Source organism: Pseudochaenichthys georgianus, chromosome 18 (genome assembly GCF_902827115.2).
Source record: "Pseudochaenichthys georgianus chromosome 18, fPseGeo1.2, whole genome shotgun sequence".
Lineage (NCBI taxonomy): Eukaryota > Metazoa > Chordata > Actinopteri > Perciformes > Channichthyidae > Pseudochaenichthys > Pseudochaenichthys georgianus.
The window spans coordinates 5,899,859-5,913,851 of NC_047520.1; the positions used below are offsets into that span (position 1 = coordinate 5,899,859).

General features: G+C 40.7%; 1 protein-coding gene across 1 annotated transcript; it reads right to left on the reverse strand.

Moving 5' to 3' along the window:
• Window positions 1–3,018: 3,018 nt before the first annotated feature.
• six7 (SIX homeobox 7) lies at window positions 3,019–5,068 on the reverse strand. The gene is made up of 3 exons (XM_034105563.1): window positions 4,661–5,068; window positions 3,446–3,609; window positions 3,019–3,229 (listed from the first exon to the last, which is right to left on the reverse strand). The coding sequence occupies exons 1-3, from the start codon at window positions 5,066–5,068 to the stop codon at window positions 3,019–3,021; spliced, it is 783 nt and encodes a 260-aa protein (XP_033961454.1).
• Between the last annotated feature and the right edge of the window lie 8,925 nt (window positions 5,069–13,993).

Here is a 13,993-nt window from a genome sequence, read left to right on the forward strand (position 1 = left end):
GGGCGGGATTACTACATTTGAGGACGCCCCATTTGCTGCGGGGGTGGACCTACACTTCCCCTTTTTATAGAGAAACAGGTAGTGTTTTTTTGAGCAAGTCATTTACAAATTATTTTTAAATTTGACATTTCCTTACACTTTTTATTCTGCAACAAAAAAGAAAGAAATAGTCCTTTTATTGTTTGATGTCCCTCATTGTCACTATATAAAACTGGAAATAATAATACTTTGTAGATTACACCATCAAACTGTAAATGTATTCTGTTGACTCTGGTTAACATGTTTCGTTATTTGTCTATTTTTCAATGTCAACTCTGCAGATTTGATTTGCTCAATAAAACAATTGTAATAAAGATAAGACATAACAAATAATACAAGATTTTAAAAACAAAATCATGATGAATAACCTTTTGTAAATCTTTGTAAAGTTATGCATTAATAAAAAGGTGAAACTTTTGATAAATCAATCAGATTTTTGGTCCTAACCATCGGTTCGGAGAAACTATGTCTATACTGTCTATATGCATACTATATAACAATTTGTTTGACCTATCCGAACTATACAGATTTAAAATACTTATATTACCTTACCTTATTACCATGAGACTTAAAAGGGCTATGCAATAAATGTGCATTAAAAATTTGATATTTTTCTTTCAATCCAGATTTCCCTCATTGTATTAAATCTTTCATAATCTATTTTGTTTTTAATTGCTTTCCAGTTTGCACATGACACCTTTAAGAGACATTGCTATTGGGTGAAATGTATCCTAACTGGCCCCTTGTTTGCTAACTCTCGTTGGACTACACAACGAAAATTAAACCGATTGTCCGCCATCTTTCTTCTCTTAATATTTTGGGGGCCTGGAAATGTCCTCAAAACATTGGTAAGTGTTTTTTTTCCCCTAAAGTTTGGCTTGTATGTCATCATAAAACATTCAAGTGACTTTAAGGTTATGCTTACTATCAGGGCAAACGTTTAAAATGTAAAAGAAATGTTTAAATAAGAAATAAACTAGTGCTAAAGCATAGTGCTAAAGTCATCAACTGACAAATCTAGCTAGCAGCTATAATATGCTAGCTAGTGTAGCATTAGGCAGCTAAAGAGCCAGATATTTTCCTCAGGAGACAAACAAACAGCTTAGAGGTGTGTTAATATTGGACTTCCACCTGTAAGGTTGCTATAAAATGAGTACAAATGCCAATAGTTTGCTTAAGTGAATACAAATGCCAACGTTTTTGCTTGTTTTGCACACAACAGGGGCTAACATGGAGTGACTTTCACAGTTTTACTTGCCAACACAGGTGAAACTAATTGCATAATTAATTGCTGCATTGCATTAGTTAATATAATTAAGTCTTAATTAATGTTGGTAATACACCTGTGCTTTTTCTACTTAACATAATGTGATAAAAGTTTGTGAAACTCTTTTATGTGGGAACAATGGTGAATAGGAATATTGCCTTGTTTTTGTCTTTCTGCTTTTGTTAGTATAATGGAGTAGTACATGGTAACATGTATAGCCTACTGTTTTAATTAGTGGCTATCTTGAAGGAACATATGAAGCCTATGTGAAAAAGGAGGGTTTCCCAATTTGAACTTTTGTTAAAATACCTATTGTGTTTCCTTGTTGTTGCTCTTTAATTCCAATGGACTATTTATCCAGAACAATATTTGTGGGTATTTTTTGCAAGGGCAGAAATGTGTTTGACAAAAAACAACACCTATTTGAACTTTATGTTTGTGACATTCGCAAAACTAGCCTGTCCAAATAAGATATTAAACATTTCTGCTTCATCTGCTCAAGTTTTTAATTTAAAAAATCGGATTTTTTGTTAAATTCATGCTTGTCTTTCTAAACCTGTTTAGAAACACGTATGTCCATCTGCCTTGGTTAAAGTAAAGAAAACATAATACTATATTTACTTCACTTTCTTTACTACATTACTGAACTAATAAATACAGTGAGTCAGTATAACTTTGGATAAAAATAGGCTCATTTATTTACATAAAACATTTACGAAATACATCTTTTCATTGAAATAATGTGTTCATGGTTTCAAGCACACAGTAGGCCTCTGAGAGTGTCGTTCTGACATTTGGACACAAGCATATCCGACTTGGTCTCACTGTTCTCAAATGTTATAGGCACATTGAGTTAAGACCGATTAACGCTTTCCATTTTGCGCTGACTCATCTTTTCTGTTTCAGCTCCTGTGGGAATTCATCAGAGCAGCTCAGGAGCGTTTACAAAAAGCCCTTTCAACCAGTCACCAAAAGACAAGTGAACAGGTAAAACACAGCTGGTTTTAAGCAGCATATTTGCTTCTAAAGTACATATATAAAGTCTACCTGAAGTCATCTGATTATTTGTCTTTGCATTGTAAAAGAGAGATGCCCTTAAATCCTTTTTAAGGCAGTAAAATGTGATTAATTGGTCAGTCACTATGTTTACATGCACATTGTAACATGATCACTCTAGAGAACATCTAATGGGAATTAGGATGCAATTTAAAAGTTAATAATATTAATTGTGCCAGAAAAAACATGTATTTTTTAACCAAAATGCCAATTTCTTATCAAAGATATTGAATGAGAACCTAAATTAAGGTTTTTCTGATAATGGATGTATGTACCAAAATCGGAAGTTGATCAGGTTTGTGCATGTAAATATAGTAACATTAACAGCCTACTCAAGACATTTTCCATCGTGTCTTGGATTCTATACACATTATTTTATAGCTTTGATAATGACTTATAGAAAATGATTTCTACAAAAATATTCAATGAAACCCGTAAAAAAACTTGAAATATCAAATGATCTAAAGACCATGGTCGGCAGTAAACTACTTCATATAATAGTCGAGGTTGTGTGCCATGGTGCTTCTTTAAGTGCATGTTGTTTTTCCTTTACAATGTCCACTCTCACTGAGAACACCTGCAGTGTTTCAAATGTCTGTAGAGTCTGATGATTGCAGAGAACAAGAGTCTGTCTATCACAAAAATCGCCCGTCATCTCAGGACTCGAACTCGCTGTCGCTGCTGACGGAGATCTCCGGTGTGGAGGCTCCCGTTCCTCTGCGCTCGTTCTCCGTGCTGCAGTCGCTGGCCTCCGGGCTGCCCAGGTGTCGAGGGGAGGGAGGCAACAAGTGGGAGTGATGGCGGCGGTCCTGGAGGGAGCCGTCGGGTGAGCTACCTGAGGGCAGGTGTGAGTGATCCTGTTGCATTCTGGGTGAAGGGAAAGAAGAGAGAGATGAGATTTGAGTCCCAGATTGGAGTTTTTTGTATGGTAAATGTGGCAAAGTTCAAAGGGCTTTGTTGTCATATGCATTGTGCCTTTTTAACGACTGGCTTTTTCAAAGTCTTCTGCAAACTTGAAGTAGCTCTGAGTTTTTTCTCCTTTATATTCACAACTATTGTTATCGCTTGTGGTTCTTAACATACCTGTTCTTTGCGGACGCTGCTCGGTCTCTCTGCCGGCGGTTCTTGAACCAGTTGCCGACCTGTGTGGGGGTGAGCCCTGTGGCCTGGGCCAGGTGACGCTTCCTGGATGGGTTTGGGTAGGGGTCTTGGAGGTACCACTCTCTCAACAAACTGCGGGTTCTTTCCTGCAAAACACACAGAAATACAATCAATATTTATGCTGTCGTAGACGATTCAACGTACACTTTATTAGTGTGGATTTGCACCTTGCAAAGACACCATATGGTGTTTTGATATCATCCCAATAAGCCACAATAATCTCCTCACTCTCATGATGCTCACTGTAATAGTATTAGACTGGATTATTAAATACAATCAATGATTACAATCTACAATAGAGGATAAACATACATTCATAGCGACTCAATTGGATCATGTTAAGGGGCTTAATTGGCAGTAAGAGAGACGATCCCTCCGAGGTTGTGAACTAAAGGAAATGTAGGAAACAATACTTCACCCTGCCACATGAGGGAGATCACACACACCCAAGAGGCAAGGTGCATGCTTCTGAATCACATGTCATTTGTCTCATAACACTTTTAGGTAAAAGAAAATATATTTTACATTTGTATAAACAAGGTTAAAAAGTACCAGCAGTATGCATGTGATGAATTGCTCTTCACACATGGAATAATGTTCTTTATATTGGCTCCTGGATGGCAAGATGGATCACTTAGACTCCCTTAGGTCTGTGCTCAATGTCAATAAAAGTTCATATTTGAAAGGTGTCGTTAATAATTCAGATGAAATAAAGTTGAACCGTGGGGGGATGGGAGTTTGAAGCTGAACAGTCAAAGTTACAGAAAAGAGACAAGCTGATAACAGAAGTGGAAATGATCAAACACTAGTTGTGGAGTATTTAGGAACTATAGTTAATTTGTTTGAACAGTATGTTCCCGCCGAAGACAGAGGTTATCCACAGCTCTTACCATGATCATCTTAAAAGCTGTAAGGGCAAGCTGTTTGAGGTTACATGTGGTACCGTACAACTTTTACGAGAGAGCAACTGACGGTCAAGTAGCAGGTCCATATCGTATAAAAGCATATCATTTTGTGTGATACCGAGGTCGCGACCAGAACCTGATATATTACATTTTAGCCCCACAGACGAGGGAAAGCGTGGCTCACACCTGTGCACATGTGGGTTCAATTGTAATATCGCGTGGTGGTGTTTACCTTAAAGCAATGCGTCTTCTGCTCACCGTCCCAGATGGTGCGGGGTAGGGGGAACTTCTTGCGGATCCGGTACTTCTCCACCGGGCCCAGCGGCCGGCCCCGGAGCCTCTCCGCCTCCCGGTAGTGCGCGTCCAGCCACAAGTCCTGCAGCTTGGCGTGCGACTCGCGAGTAAAGCGGTGGCTCTGCAAGATCTGGTACAGACCCTCGAAGTTTCCCCCGTGGAAAGCAACCAGCGCTCTGGCTCGCATCACGGACTCGTGTCGGTTCAGCGCCTCCCCGGCGGAGCCAGGGACGGCGGCCGGCAGGGACCAGAGAAACCGGCCGAGGCGCTCGATGTCCCCGGTCTCCTCCAAGTTCTCGCACACCCGGGCGACCTGGTCCGGGGTGAACATCGGAAGTGGGAACATCTCGGTTTGCTGTCTCTCAGTAGTTTACCGAAGAAGCCGTGAAATGTTCCAAAACGTATCCAACCGCGCGTAAAGCTCCGTGCGCTCTCTGCCTCCTTTCCTGAGATGATGGCAAATATTGACACTTGCAGCTTCTATCTGCAGCCTCTCATATGCAACCGAGTCTCTCCTGGCATTTGGGCAAATGTCTCAGAGAAGCCGGTGCGCAACAGTGGTGTTGGCGCCTCCAGGTTTCCAGAGTAGAGCCAAATAAAGAATGAGGACGAGGAGTCAACCTGTATTTATACAATTAGCATCTCAGTAGTTGTTTTGAGAAGGATTATACATCCCGGCCATTAGCCTCTTAGTGGGGGGTAGTGTGTACAGAGGTGACTGGCTGATCAGCTTGTTTGGCTTAGCCTGAGGATACATTGACTGCCAGGATGACTGCAGTGAGCAAACAAGTAGAGATAGGTTATTTGATAGGACGGATGGAGGCTGGCCTCAGGAGGTGATGATGAGGGGAGAAATAATGTGGAGTGAGAGGCTTTTGACAGCAGGCAAAACACAAGAACATTTCAATATGCCAAAAAATGTGGTAATTTATATATTACGAATGAGCGAACCAGGGTACAAAATTCACTTTTTTTAATTATTTATTTTTTCCACCAGCTACTCAATAGATACCGTTGTTTTTGTGCTGATGATGCATATCTACCAGCCTTTGGCACACTTTTACCAGCATACATTATTAAATTGCAGTGCCCATGGCCATGAAAATTGGTATTATATGCCTCAATTAACAGAGAGGACACACCGGGACACACAGCTGTAGCGATCCCCGACTAGCTAATACCCATGTAATTAAAACAGACATGGTTATCCTCGGTGACCTCTTGCCAGGCCAAGATGTAATGAAAATGCCCCGAGACAACGACGCATGCCTCAATCCTTCTGATCTCACTGGCTCATTAATCAGTTTTAGGATAATTTTCTTATTAATCAGGTTAGGGGTCTGCTATAAGCATCTGCCAACTACAGTACAAACATGTTAATTTGCACATCATAGCTTAGAGGAAATTAATTTATGACTGTGAACCAGAGCTTGAATAAAGATTATTAGCTTATTAATAATAAATTAGCCTCCAATAGGGCTCTGAAGACAGACAGGGATTAGCCCCCGCAGTGGATATGAGGCTTTGCATGAAGGTTGCAGTCAGGTCAAGGATCATCTGTTTTAAAATAAGGTGAAGTGGCTTTAAATGTCCACAAATCTGTCTCAAATACAGATATATGCCTGCCATACACTGAGCCCGTTTGTGTTGTATATTAGAGACAGATTAGAATTAATCCCTCCAACATAACAGTTGTATGTCATTTTATTTAGCAGCGTTTTTTCAGTGTAAAGTATGTTTTAGTTAAACTTTTTGTAAGCAAATCATCCTCTACTAAAGCACATATTAAAATAACAGAACATTAAGTTTTGTTTGAAACTAACTGTTAAACTGTATGAAATCTGACAAATGTTAAGACATTGGAAAGATAGCATTGTCATAGTGTCAGGAATCATCTTAAGACCTTAGCTCACACCAGTGTTTTCTACTTTACTGATTATACACAAAACATGGTAAATATCAAGTTTTTTCCTCAATGGATATAAAACCTGAGCATGAAAACTTTTAAAATGTCTTTCAAAATGGTTGCAGTTATGAGACGAGCAATTAGGCCGATGACAGATAAAATGTCAACTGTCAAAACAGTTTTAGAAAAGACCCTCAACAGTTACAAATAGGATGGTTTGTATAGTAGTTGCACTATAATCTGTATTTATATCATCATGTTCTGGTAAAGGGATATAACTCGTACTATTTCCAATACATATATCCCTTTGTAAAATACTTTTGCTCATTGTTAACCCAATGATTGTGTCCATGTTATCTGACAAACAGTACAATCTACTATACATTACACCCACGTATATAGACCTAAAATAAGCAGAGTATGCTCACGTCTGGGCAGCTGAAATGTAGATGTACTAAATTAATTACTAAGCAATAAATCAATTATATGAATCGACACAAGTTAGTAAAGTATTCGACTAATCCTTAATGCACCAGTCATGAAGGAAGTTATCCTAATATACGCTCTTCAGAGGAGTTTGGATCACTGTTCGAAATGGGGGGGAGCCAGGGGGAGCTTGGCTCCCCTAAAGAGGGGGGGAGCTCCCCTGAAGGCCGACTTTGAGATAAATAGGGGGAGCCCAAAAAAATCGTGCATATTTGTGTCACACAGATTAGAAATGTTGACTTTCTGTAAATAAAAGTTCTTGAAATAAATAATAGTCATTGTTCATTACAGTTTCTGAATATTTGTTTTATATTTGTGAATATGTCTGGGTGCTGCCATCTGTACGTGGCGGCGCTGCATTCTTTACGCTACTCACGTTACTACGGTTACGGCGGCAAGGCCGACGCAGTATCTGAAATGTTCATATTGATATTTTTTTAACTCTGGCTTTGGAATAAAAAATATGGCGAAATGAAAACAGCCAAGCCTCGCAGCTTTTGGATTCACAAGCAAAGAAGCGAAGGAGTCTAAAATTGACAACGTGAACGGTAAACAACTTTTAGTTGGCCGGCTGTAAACAGCGTTAGGGTTGAGTTTGACAGCTCCACACCGAGGGAGAGGCCTGCCGATGCGGAGCGTGAAGAGGCTTCAACAAAGGCCACAGCCGCCGGCGTAGTGACACCGTCTGTAGTGACACCGTCTGTAGTAGTAGCAGAGTGTTTTTATAGCAATTGATCGAATCCGCGCTGCTGCGCCAGTCAACAGAGCGTGCGTGTGATTATTCAGTAGCAGGATGGGCACTGAAAAATAGGGCTCGGGTAATTCGAACACTGGTTTAGATTATAGGGAGCGTGTAGAATTACCTCATAGCAGTAGGCTATCATTTCATACCTGTTACATCCTGTGTGTGTGTGTGTGTGTGTGTGTGTGTGTGTGTGTGTGTGTGTGTGTGTGTGTGTGTGTGTGTGTGTGTGTGTGTGTGTGTGTGTGTGTGTGTGTGTGTGTGTGTGTGTGTGTGTGTGTGTGTGTGTGTGTGTGTGTGTGTGTGTGTGTACACACAGCAAGGTATCCCCCTCGGTCCCAATCTGTTTAAATCTTTGAGAGCAGACTGAACCAAAATCAGCTTAAGCTCTCCCAAGGCGTTGTGGAACAGGATGAATGATAAGATGGGTGATGGGATGACCAGATTAAGTGTTTGAATAAGGATGGGGGGGTTGTATATATAATATACTGTAATGTACCTCCATTATATGTGTAGACTACGAAAATCATTCATCATGCTTTTGTCACGACTGCTACTTTATTTAGAAATGTGTACCACCAATCGGTTGTTGTTAGGCAGGTGTCATGGATGCATTCATTAAAGTATCAGGCAAAGGGGAAATTTAAAAAGGAAACACTCAGGATTTCCAAGTGTATCTCTGCATGCATTCCTGCCCCTGTTTCTGACATGCGGTGTCGTGTTTGTGTCTCCTAATTCATGCGGTGAATCACACACACCAGATCTGAAGGCCGGCCTGAGCTGACGCCTTCACCCCACATTGGACGCTGCTCCTCATCCACTTACAGGTAAAAGGCTTTTCATGTTTACCTCCCTGAAGTTGACCTCAAATTGTTCCACTGAATTGAAATATCCGCCATTTAATTTAAGAGGAAGCAAACAAACAAGTGACTAATCGTAGGCGTGTTATGCTTACTCTTTTTATATTTTACGTTTGAATAGAAGACTCCTTAACCACTTTTAAGTCAACAAAACAAAACCCAAACAGTAGTCCGCCGGATGAAAACACCTGGGGCCTAATTTATAAAGTCTTGCGTAGGATTCATGTGGGAAGGTTGCTTACGTAGGACAAAGCAAATAAATAATGCGCAGACATTTTCCGATTTATAAAACACTGCGTACCGGTTTCCCTTTATAAATCACAATCAACTCGAAATGCGGCGCAGCTTTTGCGGGCTTCACGTAACGCCCATATTTGCCTATAAATGGTCAAAGAAACGCCCTGTATTAATATTCATTTTTGACTGACTGCATGAAGAAGATCGCAGGACATGACGACAGAACAGCTAAAAAATACATCTCACACCGTGTCCGGGGGATCCCTCCGGAGTGGAGTCATGACGACTGGATCTGAATTTTTTTTTTTGTATTTGGTGCAGCAACTCTATATCCACCAGTTAAAGGAAATACAACTAATGTGTTGTGTTATATCAGCTGTACAATTGACCACATATGGTGTTCTTAGTTTCCATACCTCCTGTGTTTTACGGGCGACTTATCAGGTCTTGGCGAATGGCATAAAACATGATTAAACGTGATAGTATATAAAACCATGCTCGTATCTATACAACCTATAGAAATGCAAAACGGCATCAGTTTAAAGTAATTCTGTCCTTCTGTTTACCGCATCATTTATGAGAATACATTTCTTAACAAGAGAACATAATCGAGGGGTGATCAATAACATATCCGTATTTATTTAAGTTATGTTTTTGTGTGCACTGAGGAGTCTCAAACAGGCTTTTGTTTAATCATTTTAAGATTGGCTTTAATCAATTTGTGAAAATGAATTCTTCATATATGATAAATGAGTGGTAACATTTTATTTATGGTATTATTTCCACATATTTCTCTCCATTCTTCCTTCTGCCAACGGTTTCTCGTCTCCCGTTGTTGTGCGTAGTGCGTACGGATGGGTCAGAGTTTGCGTGGAGGACCGCACATTTTCCCGTCAAGTTTGTTTTTTATAAATCGCAAACATACGTACGCCATCTTTTGAGCGTACGCACAGTTTATAAATGAGGCCCCTGGTCAATACGACATGTTCACAACATATTTACTGAAATGTACACAATGGATTTCTAGCCACTGAATATTCAGCCTCTTCGGGAATTTCGCTCTCTCGCGACCTGTGTAGGTTGTTGTAATTACATAATACTTAACTTTGTTAGATATAAACCTGTAGTGTTTGTGGAATTGTATTTCTTTGGACACTTACATTTTGAAACAAACCGGAGAATATGTTGCAGGTCTTTGCAACTACAAATTATTACACACACACACACACACACACACACACACACACACACACACACACACACACACACACACACACACACACACACACACACACACACACACACACACACACACACACACACACACACACACACACACACACACACACACACACACACACACACACACCTTGGACCTAAAGATGGTGGAACCCCACTTGGTATAATTAATTAGGGGCTTAAACAGAAGCTCCCTTCTTAAAAAAATGACCTGTTGATTTTGCCAACAGGCAAAGCGGGGGGCATGTATTTTTGAACGTGTGTGTGTGTGTGTGTGTGTGTGTGTGTGTGTGTGTGTGTGTGTGTGTGTGTGTGTGTGTGTGTGTGTGTGTGTGTGTGTGTGTGTGTGAGTGTGTGTGTGTGGAATGGGTGGGTATTACCTTGCTGTATAAATCCACACCAAGCACAATTAACAAGCAATTGGGAGGAGAAGTAATTAGTATTATCTGCTTATCACCGTCGACCCCTATTCTAAGGAAAATGGGTTGAAAAACAAACAATGAGACACACACACACACACACACACACACACACACACACACACACACACACACACACACACACACACACACACACACACACACACACACACACACACACACACACACACACACACACACACACACACACACACACTAAGTCCCTCCAGGCAAATGTGTAAGGGCTAATTACAAGCTCATTTGCAACTCTAAAGCAGTATCCTCTCAGACAGGTCTATCCCCCCCTCCTCTCTCGTCCTCAGCACTCTGAGTGTTAGTTTTAGCTCTCAGCCCACGCCGGGGAACCCGCCAAACAAACGACAGAAATCGCTTCCCGTCCGTCACTGTGGGGTGAGAGGAGGAGAGAGAGGGAGGGAGATCTCTTGGTTCAATAGACACAGGTGATGTAAAGTAAGTGTCACAAGTACTGCAGGGCGGATTTCATTAAAACGTTGAAACTAAATAGAGGTCTGGCGGAATATCATGGATATATTTGACTCTATATGTAAAACGGACAGATATTCTACCAATGGGAATATCTCAAAAGCTGTAGGATAACTTTTTGTACCTTGCAAAAACGTTCGGTGATCCTTTGGGATGTATTATTTAGATTGAAGTCTACAACTGTAATTGTTCTTTTTATACACGACTTGTTTTTTGTCTCAATTCATTGTTTTGTCCATAGCACAAGTTATCATATTCAAATGTCTTGTCTTCTGAAAAAGAAAAGCCAAAATCCAGACATATTAAATGACTATCATTGAAAAGAATAGCAATGCATAAAAAAAAGGTGTCTTGGCTTAAAAATGACCTCAATTATCAATTGATTTTCAAAGTTGTTGCAGATACATTTTACAAAAAGAATGACTGTAATCAATTACTTCTGGTGGATGGTCTTAATGTGAATCCCAACTGCATATACACTGAACAAAAATATAAACGCAACACTTTTGTTTTTGCTCCCATTTTTCATGAGATGAACTCAAAGATCTGAAACATTTTCTATAAACACAAAATAACCATTTCTCTCAAATATTGTTCAAAAATCTGAGAAAATCTGTGATAGTGAGCACTTCTCCTTTGCCGAGATAATCCATCCCACCTCACAGGTGTGGCATATCAAGATGCTGATTAGACAGCATGATTATTGCACAGGTGTGCCTTAGGCTGGCCACAATAAAAGGCCACTCTGAAACGTGCAGTTTTGCTTTATTGGGGGGGTCTGGGGGGGGTCCGAAAACCAGTCAGTATCTGGTGTGACCACCATTTGCCTCACGCAGTGCAACACATCTCCTTCGCATAGAGTTGATCAGGTTGTTGATTGTGGCCTGTGGAATGTTGGTCCACTCCTCTTCAATGGCTGTGCCAAGTTGCTGGATATTGGCAGGAACTGGAACACGCTGTCGTGTACGCCGATCCAGAGCATCCCAAACATGCTCAATGGGTGACTTTTCCGCTGAGTATGCTGGCCATGCAAGAACTGGGATGTTTGCAGCCTCCAGGAATTGTGTACAGATCCTTGCAACATGAGGCCGTGCATTATCATGCTGCAACATGAGGTGATGGTCGTGGATGAATGGCACAACAATGGGCCTCAGGATTTCGTCACGGTATCTCTGTGCATTCACAATGCCATCAATAAAATGCACCTGTGTTCGTCGTCCATAACATACGCCTGCCCATACCATAACCCCACCACCACCATGGGCCACTCGATTCACAACATTGACGAACCGGAGTCAGGTCGAGACCCCGATGAGGACGACGAGCATGCAGATGAGCTTCCCTGAGACGGTTTCTGACAGTTTGTGCAGAAATTCTTTGGTTATGCAAACCGATTGTTGCAGCAGCTGTCCGAGTGGCTGGTCTCAGACGATCTTGGAGGTGAACATGCTGGATGTGGAGGTCCTGGGCTGGTGTGGTTACACGTGGTCTGCGTTTGTGAGGCCGGTTGGATGTACTGCCAAATTCTCTGAAACGCCTTTGGAGGCGGCTTATGGTAGAGAAATGAACATTCAATTCACGGGCAACAGCTCTGGTGGACATTCCTGCTGTCAGCATGCCAATTGCACGCTCCCTCAAAATTTGCGACATCTGTGGCATTGTGCTGTGTGATAAAACTGAACATTTCAGAGTGGCCTTTTATTGTGGCCAGCCTAAGGCACACCTGTGCAATAATCATGCTGTCTAATCAGCATCTTGATATGCCACACCTGTGAGGTGGGATGGATTCTCTCGGCAAAGGAGAAGTGCTCACTATCACAGATTGTTTCAGATTTGTGAACAATATTTGAGAGAAATGGTTATTTTGTGTATATAGAAAATGTTTTAGATCTTTGAGTTCATCTCATGAAAAATGGGAGCAAAAACAAAAGTGTTGCGTTTATATTTTTGTTCAGTGTATAAAGAGGTCAACTTCAGCAACTAAGAAGTATATTCTTTAAAGTCCTGTATTTGATGTCATGTGACTTGATTTCCTTCACTTATGTGGTGATGTGTCACGGTGCCAGCTTTCGTGACATTATAGCGTTTCCTGGGAAAATCCGTCAGATCAATCTCCTTCGCACTAGCAGGTGTGAAGTGAAAGCTGTCTGGAGATTATTTGTGTAATTAGAAGATCCTTCCAAGTATCGTGAGCTATCAGATGGAGTTGTTGTTCCCTCCGGTAAAATGAACCTCCCTCAGACAGTATCATGTTTGCTGTTTGAAGATCAGCTTACCACAGATCACAGCTAGCTGGCAAACGCTCATTTAAGCCTTTAAAAAATAGCTCGGCAAATCACTGGTCGCACTGGATGATGTGTTTCCTGCTCTGGTTGTTGTCATCACGGTTACGAAACTGAGGGCTGGTAGTCTGGGTCATTCAGTAGATTATTGAACAGCCAGAGGACAAACTGCCAGGTTAGATAACCCTTATTACGTTTGTTTAAAATATTAAGAAGGGAAAATAAAATAAATGTTTTATCCCTAACATGTTGTGTTGTTATGTGTGGATTTTTTTTATCTATAGAAACTGCGCTTTTTACTGTTTGTAAATCTAGTTAAAAAAAAAAAATAATAATAATAATAGAGAAGCTTAAAGGTGGGGTAGGTAATTCACTTCAGAAACACTTGTTATATTCCATGGAATGCTCTTAACATCCCGATAGCAATGAATATCTTAAATGCTTTGACAATAAATACATAAAGAAATGTCATCTGTGGAAGCCGTGGCGCTGTAAAAAGCACAACCAATTATCGCTCAGATAATTTAATTTAATAATTTAGGCCCGGCTAAAATAACTGGATGGCCTACCTGCCTGTCAGCCTTCCATCTCGTGCA

Bases quoted from the DNA above. Each gene is read 5' to 3' on its own strand.
- six7 (XM_034105563.1), bottom strand. From the start codon at position 5,068: ATGTTCCCACTTCCGATGTTCACCCCGGACCAGGTCGCCCGGGTGTGC. The intron at 3,610-4,660 runs GTAAACACCACC...TGTGTTTTGCAG, and splicing joins AGAAGACGCATTGCTTTAAG to GAAAGAACCCGCAGTTTGTT. The intron at 3,230-3,445 runs GTATGTTAAGAA...CCCTTCACCCAG, and splicing joins GCAGCGTCCGCAAAGAACAG to AATGCAACAGGATCACTCAC.